A 27,897-nucleotide genomic window follows, 5' to 3' on the forward strand; every position below is an offset into this window, starting at 1 on the left:
CCACCCACCCCTTCAGGGTAGGGTCAGTACCTTGACTTGGCAGGAAAAGCCTATAAACCTTCCTCCATTGATTGACTGCTCCTCTGTATCTAACTAACGTTACTCCTCCGCCCTTGAGCCACATACTGCGATTGGAGTGTGTGCATGTTCGTGTGTACTTTACAGTCAATACCATTTGTGTGTACGGCTGTGCACACATGTGCACGGCTGCACACTGCAGATTAGGATGAGATCAATGTGTTTGAATGTGTCAAGGTTAAAGGAAGCTGTCAGCACACATTGCCAAAATAGAATGGCATTCATCCAATAGAAAATCTCCCCTTGTTCCCTTCTGCCTTTATTTCTTCCTACACTGTCTGTTTTTTGCTTTTTAATCTCCCCGCTCTTCTCTATGTCGGCCTTTCTATCATTTTTTACCCATCCCCCTTACATCCTTCTTTCAGGTAATTGTTTCTTCCAGATTCATTCTCTTGTAGAAGAGAAAAAGCTTTGAGGAGAATAACTTTTGTGATTCTCTGCCAATCAACTGCTTTTTGATTAGATAGCAGAATTTTCTACTAGTGTGCACTGTTGTTTGTCCAGAGTTATTCAAGCTGAATGTTTAGCATAATTACCTAATTGTGGTTCAATGTGTCTTTTTGCTCTTTTAATTTTTAACTGAAACAAACATCATTTTCAGATTCTGAATAATGCTTAGTTAAGTATTAACTACTACCTGTGTTTAAATCCTTTGAATTACAGGGTCATTTGGTGCCTTCTGATGAAATAACTGTGTACTACCGCTGCCAGCCAGAGGGGCAGTACCTGAGCTCTGTGATCCATGCGCACACTGACTTCATCCTGGCCACCACCAAGGCTCCCATGATGCCCTTCCCTGTCCCTAAGAATGCCACTGTCATTATAGAAGAAAAGACTCAGGTATAAGGACACAGCCAGTTTTAAGATGTATAAAATGGGTTGGTAACAGATAATGAGGGTTATGATAAGCACAACACTTTGGTGTGGAGTTGATTGATTAGTATGCCCAAATTGTCAATTTAATCTTTTCATGTTGACAATGTCCCTCTTTGTAATCCCTGTGTAACTATTAACTGAATGTATTTGTTTTTTAAACCAAAAAAGAGGTACTTGTACAACAAAGAATGTCAGTATGTTTTTGTCATGCTCTTGTATTTGTGTTGCAGCTGAAGGGATCAGACCTGGAGTTAACCATAGTGAAGGGGTCTTCAGCCCCTCGCGCTCCTCTAAATGGACCAGCTTGCAGCTACGTGAACATCAGGATGAAGGTCAACAACAAAGAACAAGGTAAAGCGAAAAATACAATCAGTTTTTCCTGCCAGAAATGTTTTTAAAGAATATGTATGTACTGTTAAAGTGTTGCTATGTTGCTAATCATGTCTGCCTGGTTTCCTGTTCAGAGGGGGTGGTGCTGTTGGAGAACCCCAAAGGGGATAACAGACAAGACTTGAACAAGCTGAAGAAAGTGTGCAGCAGCATCTTTGGAACCAATAACACCCAGCTCAGATTCTTCAATAGTGGCACTGGTAAGAATTGTTTTTTTTTTTACCATAACTGCAGCGAATCACTGTTATGGTAGTAACACCTGCCATGTCATATTACTGCTGACAAAATGTAGCAAAATGTTTTCAATAATAGTTTATCAAAAAATGTAAAACTAAATACTTAAAGGTGGGGTATGTCATTTTGGAGAAACCAGCTCGAGTGCGCTAGAATTTGAAAATACACAACCGGAAAAAATCTGCCACTTCCTTAGAGAGCCCCTCCTCCAACACACACGAACGCGCACATGACCAATGAGGGCACGAGATAAGTTTGTGCACAGATGGAAGGCTGACAGGCAGGTAGGCCATCCAGTTATTTTAGCCGGGCCGGCTCAGATGATTGGTCGTGCTTTTTACAGTACTACGGCTTCCACAGATGACATTTTTTTATGGATTTTTTTTCAAAGCACTTAAGATATGAATTGCTATCGGGATGTTAAGAGCATTCCATGGAATATAACAAAAAGTGTATCTCGAGCCGGTTTCTCAAACTTACCTACCCCACCTTTAACTAAATACGTAAAACTCTGAGTTAAACACTTTTATGAAGTAATGAATTAATGAATGTAAAGCGTTGTGCTTTTTTCTGTATCATTTGATTAAAACGTTATGTATTTTTATTATTATATTTTCTATTACTACTTTTCCCACTCACTTTTGGAATTTTCCTAATGCCTATATATTAATAACATGGTATTTGATAATAAGAGCAATAATTCAGCCAGTGTTTGTGTGTGTAACTGGACTCCTGGGCCAGCTAGCTTAATCGACAACACTGTTACCTATTCAAACTGAGCACCTTCTTTTCAGCTAGCCAAATCGCTACCTTTTGTAGTTAAAAAAGAGCAGCCATTGAAGTTAATGTAAATCCAGATACTGCACTGCAGACTAGTGTAGCATTAACATCTTAGTGACAGTAGGTAAAGTGTTTAAGCTGTCACGCTAATCACCACCATTTGTTTTTTATTACAGAGTTGACGAGCAAAATAGACCTTCAGGCGTTGAGCGGTAAAACTTTGTCAGTGACAACAGGCTCCGCCCCAGGCCCCGCCCCAGGCCCCGCCCCCACCACTGACTCCCTCCTCTGTCCTTACATCAACCTCCTGCTCTGCAATGCACAACCAGCTGGTGAGAAATACACACACACACACACACACACACACACACACACACACACACACACACACACACACAGAGCCATGCNAATTGTTATTTGTTCCTCCTCAGAACCGAGTTTTGCTTCCAAACCCTGCCACTGTGCTACACTTCCCGCCCCGCCCCGCCCCCGTCTAACTGGACAGAAAGCGGCGAGATGCATTTCCTTAGGAATCGACAAGCAGAACCGAAACTAACATTTATAAACGAACAATTGTGGACACGTACAATTTGCGAATGAGTTCTGCCTTTTGTAAACTGAATTTATCAATAATTTGTCAATAAATCAGGGCGAAAAACGTCACTTGTCCACCGGACAAGTCAATTGAAAGATCTACTTGTCCGATATTGTAAATAACACGTCCCGGACGGTGGGACGTGTACTTTTTGCACACTGTGTCAGTGTCATATAAACAATGCATTTATTTAAACGGACTTACTGTACGACTTTAGAAGGGTCTCCGTGGTTCCTGAACTGAAGAGCCTTGCATGTTTGTGCTGCAGCTGAATGACTGAAAAGAGACACGTTTTCCCTGTGCTTTGAACATTTTAAAAGAGCTGCAGCAACGCTTCTTCTGCTCACTGTCCGACTTCCTAAACACACTGTGTGAAAGGGCAGCCACATTGTAAACCCAGCAGTTCACTTAAATAGACAAATAACCCCCACTAAGCCAAACTATTTCTCATTTGAACTATGAGTTTTGTTAGCATTCCTCTCACTGTGCGGCCATATTGGATTTGAGGTTGTGTCATTGAAGCATAAACAGAGAACAGCGCCTCTTGTGGTTAAAGACTGGTATTCCCAAGACACAGTACTTTTGGTTGAGTACCAGGCCAGCAAAAGAGGAACTCGTGTTTTTTCTGAGTATTCACTGGGAACTAACAACGTTTCTCACTATTTGCAACACCGGGTAATGAAACTCAGCATATTCACTAAAATGCGGATCCATGTTGTGGTCTCTTTCCTGGAAGTCTTTTAAAGGCTTTTCATTCAGTACATTTAACAAGCAAGTATAAGACTGCAACACGTGAAATTGTAAATATAATTTTATTTATTCATTTATTTAACAGCGACAGTGCACATTAATGAACATTTCTGTAAATGTGCCAGAGTTAGCCAAGAGGCTACTTTTCATCTGTAGTCCCTGGACAGATTTTAAAAGTCAACCTAAAACACATTTCATTTCAATAACACAATTGAATGATTTAGATTGGATTAAACTATTTAAAACATATTTTATCATGATTGTTATGATGTCATCAAAAATGTAGGACTCGTGATTTCATCTTCATATACAAATAAATAATACATGTAGGCTACAATGAATAGTTTAAGGTGAAAAGCAGTCAATTCTAATTTCTAAGGAATGAATGTGTGTTATTTTGCTTGATAAAGGACTCAAAGGATGAATTGACTAGTCTGGCTTTACGTATTTGGCCTTCAGGTTCTGTTAAAGTTCCAGCACTAGTCTCTTCCGTTTACACTGCAATATTTGAATGTTAATTATGGCTTAGCTTTAATTATTTTTGTTTTGAATTCAAAGTGTATTGCTATTTTAATATTTCAACATTTCAATCAGGAGAGACCTCATTTTATTTAAAGAACATTTATTGACACATGTCATATGACAAATTTTAAGTCTTTGGCGATTAGACCCCGATCCTGAAATCGTATATCTAAAGGGGAAAATGCAGCCATGAGCATATAGGAAACCCCTCGGGGTCTAGACACTGGTGATGATGATGAAGATCTGGATTTGATGAGGTGATGGGATGAAGGGGAGGTGTGATGAGGTCTTTGGGTTTGCTCTCCTGGCACTGGATATGATGAAAGGAGGTGGATGGGGGGGGAGGTGGGCGGCAGCATGAACACCTGAAATCACAGCTGACTGCAGGAGAGAGGCGAACCATTTTTAAAGTTTGGCTGAAGCACAGTGATTGGCTGCTGGTCTGGAGAATGAGGTGAATGTAATAGGTTATAGACAACGCCCGTGATGAGCTGATTATATGCAGCTGCGGAGTGAATGTATATACCCAGTCTTCCTGAAAGAACTTGCGCTGAGCTTCATTCAAACTATGACTTGTAGAATAAACATCTCAATCTGAAGGACCTGCCACATCATTACAATTAAATGCTTGGTATCATTTTATAAATAGATCTATTTTGTGTTCTAAAGATTGCCTTCATTAATAAATGTGTGTGGGTGGTCTACAATATTAGAGAAATCAATTAGACTTGTATGTCATCCTAAGGAGCCAGTCTGCCCGATTAGTACTTTTACTTTTGAAACCATAATACACCCTGCCGATAAAATGTGTTCAGATTTATACCAAAAATATTTTCAATGAAGGATTTTCTCTTTGTAAGAGCAGGAGAACCAAATCAGACACAAGACACATGAATATTGACATATTTACTAGGAAATGGAGCAGATCTTTACATATAGAAACGTAATCACAGTAATACTTTGAAAAGCCTACATGCTGCTCATCATTGACAAACTAGCCATTAAATCAACATAAGATAGATCAAGATAGACATAGTTTCATGGCAGTAAACATTGATACAATCATCAGTAATAAATGCACATATTTTTTGGAAGTAGCTCTAGCCAATAATCTTATAAAATACAACACCAGATTAATGGCTGATGGTCACAAACAAGATGTACCATGAAAAGCACACATAGCGCAAACTGTGGTACAGGATGCTTCGATGTGCTTCAAATATCTCCCTGAGCACATAGTCTTACAAATCCTTGGATTTTCAAGGTATATCTGACCCATTAAACATCCCACATTGAAATCACACACCACTGAGGGGTCGAACAGGTTTGTTGCAGTCAGAACGGACTTACTTCTAATGGATTAGTTTCCAAATGATACTTTGAAAACACCACTAAGTTCAGCAGAATGTTGCAAACATTACAATACAACACTTTCATTCAACCTTTATCAAAGCAGTGGGTGTCACAATCCAAGTTTGACAGTCAGTGGTTTCGGGGATTTTAAACAAAGTTAGTTACAGATTGATCACAAAGTCATCCATGTGTGTCCCTTTTTAAATGGAGAGAAAGTAAAGTGTTCAAGCTAGAGAAAATACTGGCACTGCAATCATAAAAGGTCATTTCAACATAAAAATAGACAGAAATGTAAACCGTTCCATCTAATCAGAGCACTTTAACAATCTTTCTGTCAATCAAATCCTGAGTGTAGTCTTCAAAACTGTTTTTTTTTTTTTTTAAATCAGGTATTAAAACGTATATATATCATCACCTAACAGCAGAGTAGGAACGTTTTTTAGAGTTTTCATCCATGACACATTCTTTTTGTCTTAAGCATTGATAGTCTGAAACACTAAAGTCTTGGCCATGTGTTGAGATGAGACAACCCCAGATTATATACTACTAGCCCCCATCCCTGTTACAATACTACATCCCCATCTACAACGATTATAGAGGAAAAAAATACAATAATAGTGGAACATTTTTCTTCATATCATGTCATATCACGGCAGGTTAGGTCAAAGAGGAGAAAATATAAATATCATCATCACACGGGAGGCATGGAAAGATGACAGAGTATAAAAGTCACGCATAAAAATCTCAACGTGACCATTTCACTAATTTTTCGGGCCACAATCCTGGTTCCTAACAAAATTGTTGCACCGTCACATTACGAAACCCCTTTTTACTTTGGCATCTTTATCATACGCTTCACATCGTGCGGATGAACATTCGGTCTCTACTTTTTCCTGAATAAACACTCCTCGACTCCTTCTAATCAATCTGAAGCATTCCCTGAGTTTTCAGATTGGTAATTCCTGAGGTGAGCCTAAGAGTGGGTTTTTTATTTATTTCAACCAACCAGCGACCGACTGTATGTGGTATATGAAAATCTAAAAAAATACAATATAAAATATGCAACATATATTTGAAAGTAAAGATTGAACTGAATACAAAAATTAATTAATGCATCTTACACATGATTAGTGCAGAGTAACATTGCATTGGTTTTGGCATAGATAAGAATACCAACGCGGCTCTCTTCTGAGAGGCTCATTGTGAACCAAAAACCAAGAATTAAAAAAAGAAAAATCATACAAGGCAAAAAAAGTAAAAACAAACTCACAGTTACCATCACTCCTCATAATACTATGTACCTGCACGTAATTGACTGTATAATGTTACTTGTGCGTTGCAATATATTACTGTTCAATACTGCTTTGAACTATTGTTAAGGACAATGATTTATCAAGCACTTTTGTACACAGCAATACAAGTACCTGGATGTTAAAATGTGTTAGCCAAATATATTCTCATGTCACATTATAGCTTTGAATGACATTTGGTTGCTGAGAGGCTTCAACAGGAGAAGAAGGGGGAAGCTGCAGCACTCTTGGATGAAAATAAATAAGTAGAATGACTTTTTTAAAAGGCTTTAGAAAAATTTCACATATATATTAATTCGGTGTAAAAGTCGTGTCAGCGTCTCCTGTAGAACGGGAGTAAATCGCCGAGTCGCTAGCTAGTTCTACATGCTCCTCCGTGCAGGCTTGGTGTTCCTGAGCTATAACCCTCCTAAGGGTCATAGGGAGGTAATGTCTTAAATAACTACCTAGAAATGATTCACACTGAATATAAACAAAACACCAGCCATCCCACTGGCGACATCCTGTTTGATTCTGCCTCATTTTATTCAAGTATCAAGAGGAGAGCTAGTTGGACCCACAGTATCTCAGTCCAGGTCAAGTGTCTTATCAGAAGTGATGAGGTATCATATTTGTTGGAATTCTATCAAATCCAAGTTGAGGTTTTTATAAAAATGTCAGTACGTTTTTTACATTTCAGCCATTGATGGAAAATAATTAAGCTCCCGGAAACATAAGAGAAACTTGACACCAAACTTAAAAGACTAAAACTACCAATGAGTCGACTAATTGAGGGCCGGCCTACAAAAAAAACGGACTTTCCTTGTCAAATAGTGTTTTATCGTAATTATCGAAATTGATGTGCCCATCATATTCTCTATTTTTCCCAAACCTGACATTAACATATTTTAGGAAAGTTGTTAAGTTCATCCTTAATTGGGTTTTTATTCATTTTAGTGGAAATTCTGTGTAAATACTGTAGTGCAAAAAGGATTTGATTTCATCCCAATAATCTCCAAAGCTGTATTATGAGAATATTTGGTTTACCATCAGCAGTTCAAATGAGTTTTGGTAGCAGACCATGAGGTCGATCGGCACATTTAGACAGCCAGCAAAAGGCTGGACAAAAATAATGAAAATGACAAAAAAATTAACTTGACCGACAGTTTGAAAAACCACTTCTGGTCTGACATTCATTTCGCTCCAGGATCACTGGATGGTCGATTGCAATATTGACATACGCCAATATATTGCCTTAAGCTATACCGTAAAACCCATCCCATATGTTTTCACAAACCCTCCCTCTCCCCATGCGATATGCAAAGTAACATTCATTACAGAGGTCCCAACTTTAAAGTCCCTGCCTTGTCGGATAGTCAGGTGTAACAGTCAGGAAGGGGACTAATTGGTAAGGCAGCCAAAGTGTAACTCTAATACTTAAACACACTTACTGAGTATTACGCAAAACAAAATGAGGTAGACCACCCACTGTAAGGGCAGTTTCACATAAAAACAAAACATAGATTCTACTTAAAAAAGATAATCTGTTATATGGCACTACAATCTCAACGCCTCAAACAGCAGTGATTCGAACATTTAGAAAGCGTCCTGAGTGCAATAATACAGCAGTATTCCTGAGTGTTACACCAACGTAAAACAAATCAACAAAAACTTTAGAAAACATTCTTCATCAGCATTTTTCTTTTTTTAACCTGAGGTAGTTTCAAAAGCAGCTTCGACAGGTGGAAGGGGATCCATGTGTCCCGTCTCACCATCGAAGCAGTTTGATTGGCCTCTGCTCTTCCCCCATAACTCGCCTAATCAGAGGCTTCGGGAGGCGGTGCCGCGAGGCTGTGCTCCCCCTCCTCCACGTTGTCTCCTTTCGAGGGGGGCGGTTTTCCCTGAGATCCTGGCGACGACTGTTGTGCTTTGATTGGGCAGTTGGCAACCATGTGGTCGATGCTCTGGCAGAAATGGCACTTCTTGGGCTGGGGTGGCAACTTGCACTCTTTGGCATGGTGGTCCAGGTCTCCACAGTTATAGCACCTACAAAAAGAACAGAACAATAAATAAATTGCATGTACTGTGTGCTTGAGAATGCAATAATGTATTGTTTGGCCACGAAATTACCGAAATATCTGTCTCTTTAGCTGCTAAATACTGCTCTGATCTGTCTTCTACAGCTTTACAAAGGTCCTATAGAGCCATAGGAAACTAAAACAACATCTCCAAAAAAGTTTAAATATAAAGAAACACCCCCTAGGAGTCACAGTCATTAATTAGGTATGAATGTCGTTAATTGGCTCGGATGGTTTTGGTACCCATTTTGGCATTGGAAGAGAAGCCAGGTGAGCCAGGGAGTGAATATTTTGGGTTGACCGCTCAAATGCAAGACATTGTAAGCCTCAGCGATGGGTACCTCTTGGATTTTTATGCTATTAGGGCTCAAAACACTTTTTAATCAGTCAATCTCATAGTCACTCGTGGCTTTTTTGGGTTGCCCACAAAAGCCTTTAGTCTTAACACAAAAACCAGAAACCATTGTCACTGAAATCCCAAATGCTTCAATACATTTTTAAACTGTAAATAATAATCGCTATATTCAATAAATGTGCTACCTCAAAACAGTACTTGGACACATTGAGTATTGAATGTTGATTGGCTTCCAAACTAATCTTCAGCAAATTCAACTAAAAACAGCTTTCCAGTGTGAAAGTGCACAGTAAATATAAAACATCCAAATGAATAAACAATAACCAAAACACGATTTTGAGTAGAGGGGGATTTCAAGATGCTCCTTTTTGCCACTAGATGGCCACATTTCACCCGGAATGACTTGACATAAATCTTGCAAGGGGCATTTCAGGTCGCACCACACAGCTCAGTGGAGGAGCAAGCTACTACAGAAGGTCTAAAAACATGAGAAAGTGACCAAATGGTGCATTTCTTTTTCATTTGAATCCTTAAAAGCGAGAAGATTTTCTCCAAAGTATAGTCTTATGCAATAATTAACTGGCAAGTCTCTTATTACATGGAGCTGGTATGGTTACCATGACTCATTTACTCAAGGTATCCCTAACAGCTTGTCCTATTTGTCAGGTTGTCACTGCAGAAAGCTTTCCGTTGGCCTCCATTGTACCAAAGTAAGACATGTGTTTCATTGGCATTGAACTTTAGAAATGGACAACTCTAAGGCGTCAGCGGGAGCCATCACGGGGGCCATCGACCAACCTCTGTTCAAACATAACACTAAAGAATGGCCACGCGTGCAGGGGCGTAAGACAGATGGGTGGAGGGCGTGGGGCGATCACTCTGTGCCACTGCGGACCCCCTGCCACCATTGTAGTAGCAGATGATGTTTGAACGGGGCGGATGCAGAGGGGTCAGTGTGGCCGTTGGGGCCGGTGTCAAGGTCTAAACCATCACTTCACAGAAGCTCCCCACATCAGCATCCATCAGGAGGAAAGTGGAGGGAAGGGGAAGTGGTCCCTTTGTCTAAAAAAGCTGCAGTAATGACCTCTGAACCCTGCCCTCCCCGCACTTCTCTAACCCCCCCCAATCCCATCCCAGCCCCCAGTCCTTCCTTTGCATTTACTCATACGATGTTGCCATGGTAGCAGTGACCTTTCACCCCCTCGCCCGGGCTCTTACATCTGTTATCAATTAAATGGACAGGAGCTTTTTTTCCCCACCCTTACTCATATATATATACACAAGCACTCACAAAGGTGGTCTATAACATGTTGGATGGAAAAACAGCTGTTCACTTTGATGGTGGTGGTGGCGAAACCACCCTTGTATCAAAAGAGATCCATGGTCTTGATCAATCAATCGCAAACCAATGAAATCCAGTTGCATATTGAACTACGCTATAGGGGAACGATATCTTATCCATGGATCAGTGTGGTCCAGGGAGAAGTATTGAGCCACAGCAGGCCTCCCAGGACTCTTTGAGGTGGTAATGATCTCAGTTCTCACACCGGCTACTCTCTGGCTCTAATCACAACTGACAGGGAGGTGAAGTTGATACACCTCTAACCCTACATCGATATTCAAAGAAGGACCCAAAAATCAAGGTCCCTGTGGCTCTACTTTCTTTCACTTGGGGGACAATGTTGCCTTTGCATGAAACCCTTGCATCTTCAGAAGGAATGCTTCAAAAATGTATCTTTGCCGATTGATCACCACCAGGAACACTTTAAACTAGGTTCAGATCAAATGAAAATATTTTTTAAAAACACAACTTTTGCCGTGATGAGGAATGACCACAACATAAAGTTGGTATACTTGATCAAATAACTAAGCAAACACTAGACCATTTTTTTTACATTATTCAAATTAAGATAATCTTCTTTGTTATGAGATTGGTTTCGGAGTAACAAATCACATTTGTGGTTGAGGAAGGGAGAGAGAGTCAGTGGGTGTGAATTCACCAGGGGCCAGCAGATTTAAATAGTTATTGATCCAGGTCACACGTCAAGCCTGCTGCTGTGACCCTTGCTAGGGCTAGAGGTGGGGGTTGGGGGTTGAGGAAGAGGAAGCAAAATGGGGAGAAACTAAAACGTCGTCGTATATCCGATCCCAACTGGAAGCAACAAAGAGTCTACATGTTTGAAGACTCCTGAGAATTAAAGCCTCTAAGGGTGTCCAATGTAAAAGGTGAGTTATCGTTTCTCGGCCAATGAAAATCATACATCTCCACATTTGATTCAGATTTGTTTTAGATAAATAGAGGTTTTTTCCACTTTCTTACCTATCTCCCTTTGAGCGTCGCTTCTGGACCTTCTTGCCTTTGGGTCTCCTCTCGCTGCCCACACAGTGGATGCCATCGGGCCCGGTAACTTGCTGCGACTCCAGGCCCTTTGATGACTTCTTGAAGCTAAAATCGACAGCTTCGCCTTCTTTCAAGCTGCGGAAGCCCTCCATGTGCAACTTGCTCTGAAAGGAGACAAGAAAAAAGGGTTCAGCATTAAAAACATTGTTTGGTGGGGATTTTATTACGTGTAATGGTGACTGAGGTTTACCGAAACCTATGGCTTTTTCCCATGAAATTGATCTTATTGTAATATATGTAAAGAACTGATTGTGTTTTTCAGAAACTGCCATATGACAAAACAGTGACCAAATCACCCCCCCCACCCATTGAGCCTGTGAATACTTTAGAGCAACCCCCCACCCATTCCTAGCTGAGTGATACCATCAGAGCCCTACAGGACTTATCAGGTATTTTAATGTGATCATGATGTCCCACCTGATAAACAAACGCCACAAAGCTTGGTGTCTCCCCCCTCCCTCTCTACTGATATGTAAACACACTATACCTTGAATAAAAAGGCACTGTTCTCTTAATGCTGCATTGTCTTTTTGCAGTGTTTGAGTGGTAAACCTGACGAGGATAACCTTCAACCCATCCCCCCCTCCGGAGGAACGGCATTCCTCACTGCTGCCCCCGCCCCATCTCTCTTCCCACCCACATCACAAAGCTCCACTAACACACTGACCACCACCACTAACCCTAAACTGCAGGATGCAGGGGTTAGTGCAGCGGTTGGGGGTGGGGTGAGAAGGCAGCGTGGTTCTCTGGGAGGTTGGGGGTCAGGGTGACATTCCTTGGATAGTTGTTTGGCAGAGACGTGGAAGATAAAAGTTAAAGGGAAAGCACAATTGATCGATATGTTCCTTTGATAACAGAACGTGAATGGCTAACGTTTTTGGGGGAAATTAATGACATGATTTTATTGCATTTGCTTATAGTGAACATTTACTTAGCCTCCTGCTAAGCTATATTCACTGAGACTATGTTCACCTGAAGTGACCTCTGAGGTTTTCTTACTTTCAAACCATGATGAAGGGAAGGGAAGGGAAGGGAAGGTGTGGAGCAGTTTTAAGGATAAAACTCAGATTGGCTATCAAAACATGGGAAACCCCTCTCTGAAATTCCCTTGGTGGGATTGTGAGATCAACGTGTCACGACTATAGAAGCTGTTTACACAAGAGCAAAGATCTATGATGTAGCCGGTTTGTTTTTATAAACATAATCCCATTTTTCTTTATCTCATTTTTGAGTAAAGTCACACCCATCCTTCTAATCATGAACGATGAGCTGCACTCTGTGTTTATCGAAACCACCGGAGATCAAAATGATCTTCTCAAAGCATCCAGTTTGATGTGAAGATAGTCTAGGCTTAGCTTTAAACTGAATCCAACAGAAGGATCCTTTAGGACGGTTTAGTAATTAAAGGATACAAGGGGGTACGATAATAACTACTAATGTCGTATGCAATTACAAAACAAAACCAAACAAAAGCACCATCCTTTCTAATCCTGCGACAGTTGTGAGCATCTGCTGCAAAAGTAGTGAGCCATGACATCTGAGTGGCAACAAGGACGTCCACAAAGCCTCAATCCCATCAGGCCTCTCTTCTTTGGTGACCGTTAACCCACTTCCTCTTCCATGTGTGACCTTCCCCACCCCCATGACAGACCCTCAATAGCCACATCAGGTTATCCACACACACAGCGCAGGTACAGGGGCTTAACTTCAATGATGTAATGTTCAGGTGTATTTTAGGGGGTCTACTGTAAACTTTAACCTTTTCCCAGAATGTGTCTAGAAGCCAAGTGAGGCAGAGAAAGACATCAGAGCCGAGGGGGACAAAAGTAGGGCTGCTGCTGAGACAAAGAGGGGCTCGGTCACGGCCGAGGGGGGCTTCATTCGGATGCATGGCTCTTTTGTCCACCTGCACAAAGGCCAGAGGACCCTGGGAGTTCATTTTCCAGGACACGCGGCCACTCAGTTTGGGGTTGAAGCCTTTTACGTTGCCATTACCTCGCAGCATCTATCATTGACACGCGTCTCCCTTCCTTTTTCAGTGACAGAGATGGAAGTAGGTCATTAGTTGCCCATTTCTTGTGAATATAGTGAGAGCACAGTGTGGGGTTATTGCTGAGAATTAACCGTTTTCACTTTAAATGTAAGCAAAAATCAACTGTTTTCATCAAAGAAATTGAAGTTTTTGTTGTAGAGATGCAAATAATGACTGTTCACTTCTAGTAGAACATCTTGTGCATCTCAATTTTCTTGTTAAACTACCTGGGCACCAAACTGTAGGTTTCTGTCTCGTGTTGAACTCATGTTTTGATTTGCATTACGATTAATCAGGCACCCACTTCCTGAGTATAGTCAAATAATATTCCAGTTACAACGGCTGCAAAGAGCAATTTCTCAATATGCATCGTCAAAAGCAGAGAGCAGATAACACAGAGATGAGTAAGAGTGGGATATTGGCTTCCACTTAATTTGAAAATGCAGGTTTTTTCAAGACTAAAATGTAACCTCATAAGGATATATATAGCATATCTTTTTTTTTTTTTAAAGGGCACTGTGGGAGACAAATGTCCCGACAACATGAGGTCCTGGGGGGTCATGGCCTGGTGTGGCCAAGGGACATTTACCTAAAATAAACCCTGATATCTTCTTTCCTCTTTAAACAGATGCCACACACACTGAGGGGGTTGAGCAGACATCAAAGAGCCTTTAATCACTTTATGACAGGAACCTTGAGGTGAATGAGCAGCTAGTGAGGACTCCTCTCATTCACATGCTAAGCTTTTATCTTATCAGACGGCAATGGAGACGCTCACCCACATGAGAAGTAGGGGGGAAATACACCCCCATCCCCCAAAGCTCTCTACCTCCCACTCGGTATGTAAGAAGGTAAATGAAGGCGTTGGGTAAACTTGGATGAACCGAGAAGTTTTCTTTTTATCTCTTCAATTTGAGAAAGAAACAATGAAACCTTGAGTGGAAACATCACCAACGATAACATTCAAAGTTAGATTTGGCCCACAAAATACCATCAGGGTGGTCATACATACATACATACTACATACATCATACATACATGCATTGTATAGTCAATGATTGTTAGCCTCATACAAAAGGCAAAATCATTAATATTGCCAGACAAAGGTGTGTGTGTGTGTGTCTAAGAAGCATATTCTAACAGTTAAAAATAAGTGGTCAATAATCAATGTGGAGATAGTGTGCCTTTTCACTGAGGTCAAACAATGTATCACTAATTTGAAAAGCTTCCACTTTGTGAAAATATGTAATGCTAAATGGTAAATCTACTCCTCATTTTCCAAACAAATACTTAAGTTATATCGATGTTGAAATGGCTTCAGGAGAGGATCAATTGAACGTTTCCTTCTTCTTAAAAGAGCAGTTTTCATGCAGCTCACACAGCACTCATGGGATCTATATTCACCATCTTATAAGCATTGATGCCAGGCTATTGGAGCGTGCAAGCTCTAACCACAAGTTGGTTTCTACCTCACATAAAAAAAATCACGAGGGAGTCCGGCAGATCTCCTCTGGCTGCAACACGTGTTCCCTGATGGAGAAACACCCTACACTACAAACAACACCCGGTTAAAATATCTCATTTAAATTAACTTGAATCAACTTTCATTAGGTTTTCGGTTAACTTAACATGGCTATTTTTGTGGGTGTCGTTTTTCAAGGACTAATGACACATTGGTGACGAGTGACTAGTTTCAACAATGCAAAAAACACACGCATTTATCTGTATTAGAAACGGGTGGGATGATCTCACTGTTGCTGGTTGGAAATCTCACTTAAAAGTGGATTTTCAGTCCCCCATGTGTTGATACTTTTTGTTGCAATGTTGAGATGCATCTCCAGTTGGGGTTTCCGGCCATTGAATTTCACAATTTTCAAAAGGAACCGAGATAAAGTCATTCTACCTGATGGACAAATACGTCGACCGGTTCTTCCAGAGGCACTCCCTCCCGGTCCGTCATGGACAGGAACCCGAAGCCCATGCGGACGTTGAACCATTTGCACACGCCGACTCCGTGGAAAGACTGGCAGTCCTCCTCGGTGCACGGTCCTTCATCCTCCTCGGGCTTACACACTCCTGCAATACATACAAAATAAGCATTATTAATTAAAAACCTACTTATTTTTCTCTTAAAATAATACTGTTTTCCAAAAAAAAGGCTTCATTTCAATAGTAAAACTTTTTTCCCCTTTCTTTCGCGTCGCTGCATCACCAATCAATACAAATCAATGAAATTAGTAACAAGCTGAGGCTGCGTTTTGGCTTAATTTCGATCATCACACATGTCCTAAAAGCAACTAAACAACATTATTTCTGAATGAATATCCCCTTTTTCTGAGCTAAAAAGGCAATTTACAGGGTTTGCAGGATGTAATAATCTCTACAAAACCTATCGATAGTCGCTCGTATCGACCCTCACGTGCATGAACAATGCCTTTTAAATTCTTCACTACGACCATGCGAAAGCCCCATCAGAAAACAAGTTAATTAACTCGTACAAAAACAGCAAAAAGCAGTTTATTTTGTTACTCCACCTGGGAATTCCTGGTTTGAAACGGAACCCATGTCTTCAGTTCTGCCTTGAGTCAAAATAAGCACTCAAGCTACAGTATCCTTTTTCTCTAGCCCTCAAACTGGGTAATCCTCACAGATTGCCACTTTCATGCAAAATGCAGCTAAAGACAGAAACTGCGCAGTGAGAGGGAAAGCGGGAGAGGGAGGTAAACAAAAGGGGGCAGGCAACCTATTCCTCCTAAACAATGAGGTGGAGGGGGTGGGGGTCATCGGGCAGGATTTTTACTTTAGAATCCCCCCCTCAAAAAAAGGAAAAACTTGTAAAACAATGCAAGAAGAGATAACTCCACCCCAAAGCTCCCAACATACCTTCTGCCATGTTTGTGGGCCAGTTTATTCCTGGTGTCTTTCTTTCTTTCTTGCAAAGCCTTTTCCTCCTCTCTCTCTCTTCTGCAGTGGTCAGCTCGGTGTGTTGGTCAATACAAATGACAATTTCTCATCCAACAAACCCCCCACACACTCTCGGTCATGTCCACGTGATTCACAATTGTATTCCCCAAGGATGTATTGGATATTATGTGATAGAAGGGCCCAGATGTGGGAAGTGACCAACACCCCTCACGAAAAATACTTAGGTTTTAATGGTGTTTCTTTCAGTTTTAAGAGACTCTCAGGAAGATACAGTGTCTTAAATATTTTTACAAAATACCCTTTTGTTTGAAAATCACAGTTTGTAGTAATTTGGTTGAAGGACAGAGCTTATTTATGTATACAACAAGTTAAACCTCCTTTAATCAGGTATTTCTCAATGTCCAACACCCAATAGATAAATGTTTAAATCATATCACGGAAATAGGCAGAAATAAATAACACATTTTACATCCATTGAAGTGTGATCAAAACGTAGAAATACGAAGGAAATAAACCTGAAACCGACAGGGTTTTTTGTAAGACTGATTTGGTTTAATATATGGGTTTTACTTAGTTTAATTATCTTTAGGACAATATGATTTATTGCAAGTCACCTTTGTCCATTTGCTTATTTTATGTGTTCCACTCATGGCAATTAAGACACAAAAGTGTGCTTCATGTAATATCGTGTTTTGTTTCTCGTTGTGATTGCGTTTGTTTCTTTGCTATCAGTGGGCTGCTGTCCTAACATGCCACAGGGGTTTGTAATGCTAATCCAGATGAAACATGGCGGGGGGAAGTGTTGTCCTCCCAGGAAGGAGCGGAGAAGCAGCTAAACTGACTCAAACCTCCGAGGCCAAGAGTTTCAAATATACAAGAAAACGAAAGTGAACTTGAACTAAACAAGACAAAAAAGAATACATAACTGATATTTTGTTTTACTCCCCAAAATACAAGATGCATCATGTAAACAAGCCAAGCTGGCCAAACGAATTCATGGATCGATAGTGATTGATCACATGCATCACGTAAAGATGTTGACTCGTGTCCTTGAGGAGTGATGGATGAATCAAAGACACAGGAAAGTGATCTCCCAACCAAGCTTGAAAGAAAACAATCCAGCTACGAAATAACCAACATGTAGGCCTAACTAAAATGTTTTACATTGATTAACTACAACATAAGAGTTAGCTGATTAAAAAGAACTACAGCTGGCATTAAAGAACTATAATAAAAGGGAAATATAAAGCAAGATAGGAAACATACATATTTGTGGGAATATTAATTGGTTCTGATTATACCGACACACGTAAGAAGGATAAGCCACGTTTTTTTGGGATGATTAAATCCTATTAAATAAGAAGTTTAGCCTAATTGTCCTCCTGTGAGAAGGAGAAAGACCTTCAGTTCAATTAGTTACAATTATCTGCCGTGATACAATTATTTTTACTTAACTTTACAAGTTATCAGTCTTTTAAAAAATATATTTTTTGGGGAACGAAAACAGCTCCACCTTTGTGTGCGGCCTGATGGGTGCATGTTTCAGAGGTGACTTGTCGATTTCATCACAAGTACACAACGACCCCTTGTGGACCCGCAAAACACCGATCTGTGCCTCCAAACATTACATAATCGACAGAACTACATTTACCACATTAGATGAATGACAAAAGTATAAATCAAAGAAAGCTATGCACAACGCCAAAGTGTTAAGTAGTGCTACCAATAAACTATCTTGAAAAATACAAACATCTTTGAATACAAATATGTTTATAAACAGGCTTCCCTATAAAGATTTAAGCTAAAACAAGTTTGTTATTTAGCCGATTATAACCACGCAAATCAACATGTAGATTTGTACCAGAAATGAAGTCGTTTTTATGACTTTGGGAAACTGGCATTCTATTATGATGGTGAAATTTAAAAAGGTCTTTTCATGTGGTATTTTTAAATCTCAAAAACGATGGGCATATTATAAAAATCTTGTTGATCCTGCAGTTTTTGAAGCTTTAAAAGTACCTTTGTGAATACAAAAAATTAACTAACCTAGAAAGTAAGAAGATAAAAAAAAAACGATCCATATTTATTTTAGCATCTTTTGGAGATAAACATACATAATTTAGAATTGTAAGACCAAACTTCACATTATAAAAGCTGTATATTTACGCTACATTATTATACATGTTGGTATCATGTGTCCTTCATCAACAATTTGCTCGACAAGGGGATGGAGTTTTTTGGACAAACCTCTGAACATGTCAGTCATTTATATTTAATTAAACGCCTAACACCATATATACATTCAAAACTTTGGTTGCACGAATATATAACATTGTATGCCTATAATAAACTGCTCAGTAGACAATTTAAGTACACTCTAATGAAGTATCATGAGCCGGGGGTTAGTATTTGAAGTGCTGCCTCAGATTATTCCGGCTTGAAGCCAAGATCTCCCTGTTGGACTCCAGACAGGGTTCAACGAGTTATGAACTACAAAGATGACTGTCTCTTGTTAATTAATCAAGTGTGTTTTTTTTTAACTAACATTGCTTTCCTTTAGGCAATATGAATGAGAGCAAACCGCAGGAGGTCCTTCTGCCGATGTTACTTTAGGAATCCTAACCTCCAGCATCGTTTTCTGTCATAAATACAGAATAAATAGATAAATGCTTTCGATCAAAAAATAAATTAATGATAATAACAATAATATTAATAACATATTATTTGAAATCACTCAATAGGAATATTTTTTATTTTTCTATATCCCGGCAGTACCTGAAGGCATCACTGTGAAGTAATCGTTGTTTTTTTTATGAACTGACCGCTAGATGTCAGTATAACTGAACTCACTGTGTAGTCAATACATAAATGTGAAAACCAATTCTCACAATTGACAGCGTGTGATGTTCTAAAGAGATTAGTCTCTGTTAAGAGTCATAATGGCATAAAGGCCGTAGTCTACCATGTAGCTTGTGCGCAGACAACACTTGTCTACATTTTTTGTTTCTATAGATTTGTGTATTGGCATGGTTTTGCAGCCACTTACAAAAAGCAAAATAGAGATGAGATGAGCCCCGCCTGTTTGATATCATAAACGCACTGTGTGGAGCAGAAACTAACCAACCACGGAGGCTGGACAGTCCCCCGGACACCATCACCGGATAGCATCATTCACCGGATAGGATCACCGGATAGCATCACCGGAGAGCCTCAAAGTCTGCATCCCAACACCGGTCGCCTGTCCGGGATCAGCTGCTGGGTGGGACTCTGCAGCCAGCTGGAGGATTGACAGTTTGGAGATCAGTGAGTGTAGCGTTTGAATGGAAAGGGCATCGGCAACTTCTGTCCGGATGCATCGTTAAAATAAAGCATTTTTCAAGAAAGTCTCCCATCAGCTGTAGAGAGAACACGTTATAGATTTGCTTATTTATTCCCATTGTAAAGTGCGTAACAAGCGCTTTGCAAAGTGAGTTTCCTCACAGGCTTCACTACGCAGTTTAGCAGAATGCAAACCATGAAGCCGCAGAAGAAAGTTAGAGATCTAAAAGCAAACTGCGTCAGATAGTCTACTGCGACTAGACTGCAACCATGTAGCTAGTTTGTTTTGGTTATTCATCCAGAAGAATATGACATTTGCGGTTACCATGCAAGACACTTTTGAAGAGTAGCCCGTAGGTTGTGAGGTGAACTATAGGAAGCAGAATCAGTAAAGAGAGGTTTATCTGCGCTCCCATCCACGCAGTTTGCAGCTTCTGCTACTCCTGACAAACATGGCAAGACTACGGAGGAAAGCTTGCATAGCTATGTTTCTCTTTACGCTCTTTATCTTTGGAGCCATGATGGGGCTGCGGACCCTGAAGCCCACGGACGGTTTCTCGGATCTGTCTCCAGGCGTGGAGCTCCTGCCGATGAACGGGGGGAAGATGGACCGGAGATCCGTGTCCCGTGACGCCTCCGCTGCTCCTGGTGAAGCCCAACCGGGAGCTAGCAACACAAAAGCAGTTATGTCCAACTCCGGACCCGAAGGGACTATATTTTATGATGTTCATATATTTTACTACACCTGGTACGGTAACCCAAACTTGGACGGTAAATACATTCATTGGGACCACATACTGGTTCCTCACTGGGACATCAAAGTAGCTTCCAGCTATCCGAGAGGGAGACACATGCCACCCGAGGACGTCGGTTCTAGTTTCTACCCCGAACTTAATCCCTACAGCTCGAGGGACCCGGATGTGTTGGAGTCCCACATGGAACAGATCGGGGCATCTGCTGCAGGTACAATACAGTTCAGAGAACCAACGGACTCCATGAAGTTCTTGAAAAGATAAAGCAAAAACAGAGTGTGTTCTCTGTAGCTACTTGAGGGCTAAACTCATTTCAGCACCACATCCAGTGGACAGCTCAGCTCAAAGTCCTGAAAAACCTGCTGCTGCACTTTTTCTGCTGCACAGGGATACACTTTATGGCTTTACAAGCTACAGTAAGCAATATATATTAACTCATTAAGACTATATTATGTCTAAACTACATTTCCTGGCTATCACAATACATAAAAAAAAGAGAAGTGTGATTCAATTTAATCAATTTAGTCTGTTTTTCAGCATAGCATAACCCTGGGCTGGGTAATATCGGGATTCAAAATACCTTAAAAAAAGATTCACATGGCAAAGTCATCCTTTCAAATCTTTAACATGACGAAAGATACTATACTCAAGAACTCAAAAGGAAATAAAGATATGAAATAGGGAAATAGAATAGTGCAAAGAGACATTTTGATGCATTTTGAGAACTTAAGGCTCAGATCCCGTCATTGGACATCTCTTGACATATTGCTCTGTTTGTTGTCTTTTCAAAAACACATATGGCTTCCCTAAAAGAGAGCAAAGTCCTGCAGCCTGGTGTCGAGTAACAGCCGGGTGTACCCAGCTGTCTGCAGCCTACACATGATAGGCCCTGATGTTTCGGTCCTGCGGCTCACAAGGTTATTGTACACCATGCGTAATGACCAGGCCAACCATCTCTTTTGTTACATCAACTCCCTGACAGATGGATCATGGGAGTTCTGGCCCACAATGCTTAGTAAAAAGAATCCATTTAATTAGACACCACAGTCTGCCAAACTCTAAATACTTCCATTTGGCTTGAAAACTGACTCCCCACCACTTCAGAAGGCCCATAAATAAAATGAATAGCAGCGGCCATATTCTTAATACACAGACATAGTTGGGTATTGTAATCTAACAGTCTTACAGAAAACAGACATACATTGAATGATTGAGCTCTTAGTGCAGTATCTGATGTGCCAAATCCTCTCTAGTCACAGTTGCCATTGTGGCCAATATGTTTCTCTGTCAGAGCATCAGGATGCATTTCACTACTGGAATGTATGAGCCGTCATAAACTCAAACTGCGTGGAGAGATTGCCACTAAAACAAAAGATAATAAATAGTTCAAAGTTGACAGTTCATATTCATCAATCAGGCACTGGATGAGTGGAAAGAAGGCATTCACTCTCCTCCGTACAGCCATGAATGGATTACTGATCTGGCCTGCTTTGGCTTTATTTGATGTGAATGTCAACATTTGTTATGGACAACAAACTGAAGGCTTTTAAGAGTGTTCCTATGTCAAAGCAGGTCTCGTAATTAATTCATCAACAGCATTGGAGCAACAACCAACACAAATAAAGATAAAGAAAAAAAAAAACACCATACATAGAGACGATAAATAAGCAGGGTGGAAAAACTAACACCAAGAGTTGCAAAATGGCCACAAAGAAACCCAATACGATCGCAAAGAGACATGTTTTGCTCGTTGTGGCGTTTTTCTCCTTTTTAGATGGGTCTACATATTGGTGCCTTAGGATCCAGTCGTATAATTTATCCACGCTGACAGCATCACATCACACACCTTACCAGCATCCGTCTGCTCCTATAAAACATGATAACTACCCTTAGATTGTAATTACCCTAATGGATTACCAGGGCAGAATTCGCCCAGTGTGTTCAATAAGAGCACAACTGAATGTGTTCGTTCAGTGGTCTCAAATGTCAAACTGTGTAAAGGGCGGCATGAAAACCTCCTTGTAGATTAATAAAAGTAAACATTTGTCAGCTCAGGTTCCTCCCCACAGGGTTGTCAGCATTTTTTACAATGAGCATGAAATCCATACGTCATTAAAACAATGCAATTGAACCAATAACACTTTTATTGGTTAATTTGCATTTTGGACATCAGCAGTACGTGCGCTATGAGGTATTACCATTGTCTTACGTATAGGAAGGATGATCAGACTCATGAGTTTCTGTGCGTCTCCAGGGGTTCTGGTCCTGTCCTGGTATCCTCCGGGCTTTGCTGACGACAACGGGGAACCCACTGAGGATTTGGTCCCATCTGTACTGGATGCTGCATATAGACACAACCTCAAGGTAAAAGGCATCAGCACATTTTGAGTGAGTGTGTTGGAAAGTGTGTGTGGGTCAGATATGAAACAAAGTGGGGAAAGAGTCCAAGGCTGGATGAAGAGCAATACATAAAAATCCTTTTTGAGTCATGACATTGACGCAGGGAACTGATTGTTGATTTTTCAATGATTTGTCCATTTTGAATCAGCAGCGGTGAGAGAAAAGTTGGTTTTCCATTAGTAATGCTACAATGGGCGTTGTAGTGGGTATTCCAAATCGTATCTTTCTTTATATTTGTATTTATTTAACATTTACATAAACAGGTGAAACACATTGAACCAGCCTCTCTTCAGACCAGAGAAGACAGATAAAGCAATACTAAAAACACATAATACTAAAAACAGATTGAAAGCAGCCAAAACAAATGTTACAACAGACAGAAGCTATATGTCTTACAGGTGTTTATTTTAGGGATATATATGTAGTAAACTCAGAATGGGTTAAAAAAAAAAGAAGAAAATATACCATGGACAAACCGGATGTCTTAAAAACGTGATAACTTCAGTCTCAGGTTGCTTAAAAGAAGACACATCAGGCCACATATCTATATATTTTAACAAGTAACACATTATGAAGTCTTTCCCTTAGTTGTAGGCTAGCATTATAAAACAACATAGGTAGCGTAGTTAGGTTAGTTATGTAGAAGTTAGCTTTTATTGAGTTTTGTACTCGTTTAGAACCCTTAATATTGAGTGATCACAGATCGCCAAATATTAAGGGTCGACTGTATTCATTAAGTGTATCTGGTAGAGAAGAACCAAAGCTAAACATCTTATCATATGCATAGATTTGATTTGTTAAATGCACATTAAAGCCTAAATCGTATAGAGAAAATAAAAGTAGGCCGAGCACAGAACCTTGAGGAACTCCATTAACTACAATAACTCTGCTTTTCAATGGCAATGCTTGGACAGATCCCTATCACTTCATTTCTGAATCATTGCCAGATCAATGTCTAAATTACACAATCTGTCTATTATCTCTCCATCCAGTTATCTCACTAAGAGCACAGTGACAAAGGGGCTAGAAAAAGGATGAATGATGCTTCACAGAGGTGAGCAGAGAGCTTAAAACTGCACATGGTAGTAATCTCAACACAGACATGGTGCTGTGGGTGTTTCTCAATGTCGAGGACGCTTCATTGGTAGGACAAGTCCCTCAGAGTCAGGTCCTTCAGGAGATGCAAGATGCAAGAATCCTTCCTAGCCTCGTAAAACGAAGAATTGTGGAACAGGCTAACAGGTGTGCAGATGTGCGTCATATGCGAGGCCCCACCTTAAATGGAGCGCGATTTCCGCCAAATATTTGGAAATTGGTCCGTGCGCAAAGCATTGTGGGGATTTTAAGACCGCAGAGGATACACATGTGCAGCCTCAACATTTCCCGCAACGAAGGACGCCGGCCTCGGTAGAATTCCAAGCATCCTGGACATTGGAACAGTCCTTTGGCGGGACTCGATGACGTAGCATCCTTGAAATAGTGGCTCTGGAGCAGCCTTCCTCGACATTGAGAAACACCCTGTGTATAAACCGCGGTTTGTTTTTAGAAACAGTTAGTACGTTTCAGAGATTTAGAACCTGGCGTGGTGCTTCTTTTAAAGCTATCTGTGCTTCTTAGTGATTTGATGTTTGCAGCTGCAGTGACATCTCGAGAATTAGAGAAAAATAGGTCAAATAGCTGCTGCTGGATCAGTAGGGGATTGAATGAGCTCGGGAGCACATCAGCAGGGCAGAGAGGTGGGGGGTTGCAAAACCACATGACCAATTTGCCAATTAGGCTGGAAAATGGCATATTGAAGGGAATAACCACCCACTATGTTGGCCTCTCTGCCTGCTGTTTCTGTATCGAAGGCCTTATTAAACTTTTAAGGGCTAAGCTTGCGGGTAATGCGATACAATTCCTGTCAGATTCTCCCCGGATAAAGAGCGAGGGAAAGTATAACGAAACAGAGGCTATGACACAGTGATCAGAGCTGGAGGTGTTTTTTGTCCGACTGTCACATAGAAATTCTCCAAAACGAGTATTGACAAAGATACATCATGTGGATTTGTGCATATTTACAGCTACCCAGAAGCTCTCTGTATGAATTTGAAATGACATATAAGAGAGACAGGCGCTTAAGAGTTTTCTTATGTCAAAGCAGGTGCAGTGAATAATTCAAAACAGCATTTGTGCCAAACACTGAATGTCTAAAGAAAATAAAAAGCAGCCAAACGACAAGATCAAAGCATCGACATTTCTTTCAGGTGAAGTGTCAGTATTTCGATGATTTGATTATTGGTTTTAAGAATTTTAAAGCAAAATGAATATAAACCCTTCTATGTAGCCTCTCCAACATTAATATCGTCTGCTTTTCTTTGTAGTGTAATTTAAATGCAGAAGTGGGCATTATTTTTGTTTATCAGTATTTTATTGACTTGTGAATAATTTAAAGAATCAATCAATGTTTATTTATATAGCCCAATATCTCAAATGTTACATTTGTCTCAGTGGACTTCAGTTTGTGCAGAATATCAGTATGACAACACGAAACCCTCTGTCCTTAGACCCTCACATCGTACAAGGAAAAACTTCCAGAGAAAACCCACAGTTTAAAAGGAAAAATGGGAGAAACCTCAGTGAGGAGCAGGACAGCAGGGAGGTAGTCCCTCCGTCTGCTCCAGACGCGACAGACGTTGCAAGTAGCAGTTGCCGTGTGTTAAATCGAAAAGGATAAGTACATTTAACCAACATAGGTAGGACCGAATGTTTGGATGCTGTGTCTATAATAATGAAAGATGAATCACGCGGATATCAGCGAATCTTGGTGGGGAGCATCGGAGAAGTAGTGATGATCGAGTCAGGCAGCAGGACCGCGCAGGACAAGGTTCGGAGCACGAAAGAAGGAGTGTAACCACTCATGGTATAATGGAACTAACAACCCCTTATGGACAATCCATGAGGAAATAAAAGCGCAACAAAAAGCCATGGCATGAGGTTATTTTTCATTATCATTTTCAATAAATGCACATTAATGAACACTTTAGACAAAATAATGCGTCAAGTGTAAAATATGCCAAATTTGAAGTTTTGAGCTAGTTTCCATCCCGTTTAACAGTCCCCTCACATGGAGCATTTATGTACATAGAATAAAATAAATACATGGACATGCAGAAAGGCAAGAGCAGCATTTACACAAGTAATTTACCACATGGCAGTTCAATGTTAGCAGCTATTAGACATATAGTTCAAAAGGGGAATACAAGAGCTTTACAATAAAAGTGCAGAGGAGATACCCCGTGTGTTAAAGTGCATTTAGCTGTGTGATTGCACGTCTGTTTGTTTCCTCAACCAGTTCTCTGAGTTGAGCTTTGAAGCTGAGGTGTTGAGTCAATCCCGTATCTCAGTTGGGAAGGCTGTTCCCAGAAGAGCGTGCTTCCACAGCCTCCTCTGGTTTCTGACCTAGGCAGCGTCCAGTGTGTTTTTATGTTCCCACTATTTTAGGTGGTAAAGTCAACAATCACTGACTTAAGGTACACGTTGGTTTGTACAACTTCTTTAAAGTTGTTACCAAGGTAATGACAAAAGCTAAGCATTGTAAAATGTAACAAATTATGGAACGCCTAGTGTCTGTTATCTTATTGAAGGGGTGAAATTTATTTCCCGTGCGTCTTATCGTTCCCCACAAAAACTCTGATGAACAGAGGTCTGTCCAGGCACTCTGTCCAGATTTGGATATTGCAATTTGTTTAGTGTTCTTTGTTGGGCTGCAGACAGGAGGAATAATGTATCTTTGCAAGGGCTAAGACAAGAAAGCTGATTAGACCATCAAACTATATGTTTTAAAAATCTTTCAAGAAGACCTTTACATTGGAATTTACATGCCAGTTATTTCACGATACATCAAAACTAAATGAAAAGCGCAAATGAAAATTTACAAAATAAATCCACATTAACTCTAAAAAATATGACTTTATAAAACACGTGAATCAAGCACCGAAAAAGTGAGAATTATCCGTTGTGTGTAAGCCAGCAAATGTTATTTATTTTTAATTTTATTTTGATAAAAATACAATAAACTGAATATTCAAAGTTATTTAATTTGGATTTGATAATTTCCCATTGTGTCCCTCACCATGAATTTTATTTAATGAAACTGATACATGATATGGCAGGAAGGAGCAAAAGGAGTCCTAAGTAATGGCCAGTACAGATTTACGAATTAAAGGTGAAGGAAAAGATTCAAGAGACATAAAAGTTGCAAGAGGAGATATCCCTGTGAAAGTGATAGCCATTTGTTTCTTCAACCATTCTCTGAGTTTGGCTTTAGCTAATTAAATTACCGTATCTCAAGAATTGGGAGGCATGCACAATGAGCGCCTTTAATTTGGGAGAGGGAGATATTTCTGCAAAAGTGTCCGTCTGCGGTGGACTTCACGTCTCCTCTGGTTTCTGACCTAGTGCGCGTCCAGTGTTGATTTTTTTATGGATGAATAATCACATGTCACTTGTTAGGGACGGCTTTATCCCCAAAAAGGACTTCCATTTATCAATACTTGGTCAATCCCACATGGAGCAATTTGGGGTTAAGTGTCTCAGGGACACAACGACCATTGCTGACTGCAGTGGGGGTTTTGAACCTGTGACCCTAGGGTTGCAAAGGGGCTCGGAAAGTTTCCATGGAAGTTAAGCTGGGGATTTTGGAAATATTCGAAGCAAATTAAACAAAAACATGAACATTTTTTAAAAAAATGTTTTTAATTAGAACAGGAACAAGTTTTTAATGTATT

General features: G+C 40.3%; 3 protein-coding genes across 3 annotated transcripts in view; 1 reads left to right on the forward strand and 2 right to left on the reverse strand.

Annotated features, from left to right (window-relative positions):
• Positions 1-3,438, reverse strand: part of mecr (mitochondrial trans-2-enoyl-CoA reductase) — a 15,722-nt gene extending 12,284 nt beyond the window's left edge. The window contains exon 1 of the mRNA XM_010794911.1: positions 3,158-3,438. Within this exon, the coding sequence (XP_010793213.1) occupies positions 3,158-3,342 (185 nt within the window). The 5' untranslated portion in view covers positions 3,343-3,438. The remainder of the gene's footprint in view (positions 1-3,157) is intronic.
• Positions 3,439-7,870: 4,432 nt separating this feature from the next.
• lin28aa (lin-28 homolog Aa) lies at positions 7,871-16,626 on the reverse strand. The gene is made up of 4 exons (XM_010795650.1): positions 16,617-16,626; positions 15,637-15,809; positions 11,621-11,805; positions 7,871-8,913 (listed from the first exon to the last, which is right to left on the reverse strand). Exons 1-4 carry the CDS (start codon positions 16,624-16,626, stop codon positions 8,685-8,687), a joined length of 597 nt encoding a protein of 198 aa, XP_010793952.1. The 3' UTR covers positions 7,871-8,684.
• Positions 16,627-19,467: 2,841 nt separating this feature from the next.
• The window catches only part of LOC104965873 (glycoprotein endo-alpha-1,2-mannosidase-like protein), a 67,324-nt gene continuing 58,894 nt past the window's right edge, over positions 19,468-27,897 (forward strand). Inside the window, exons 1-2 of the mRNA XM_010794910.1 lie at positions 19,468-20,939; positions 22,983-23,092. Coding sequence (XP_010793212.1) covers positions 20,429-20,939; positions 22,983-23,092 — 621 coding nt within the window. The 5' untranslated portion in view covers positions 19,468-20,428. The remainder of the gene's footprint in view (positions 20,940-22,982; positions 23,093-27,897) is intronic.

The sequence above is a fragment of the Notothenia coriiceps genome, unplaced genomic scaffold (genome assembly GCF_000735185.1).
Source record: "Notothenia coriiceps isolate Sejong01 unplaced genomic scaffold, NC01 NC01_scaffold00037246, whole genome shotgun sequence".
Lineage (NCBI taxonomy): Eukaryota > Metazoa > Chordata > Actinopteri > Perciformes > Nototheniidae > Notothenia > Notothenia coriiceps.

Coding starts and splice junctions, on each gene's coding strand:
- lin28aa (XM_010795650.1), bottom strand. Junction 11,806..15,636: donor TCGACGTATTTGTCCATCAG/GTAGAATGACTT, acceptor GTCTCCTTTCAG/AGCAAGTTGCACATGGAGGG. Junction 8,914..11,620: donor CGACGCTCAAAGGGAGATAG/GTAAGAAAGTGG, acceptor TTCTTTTTGTAG/GTGCTATAACTGTGGAGACC.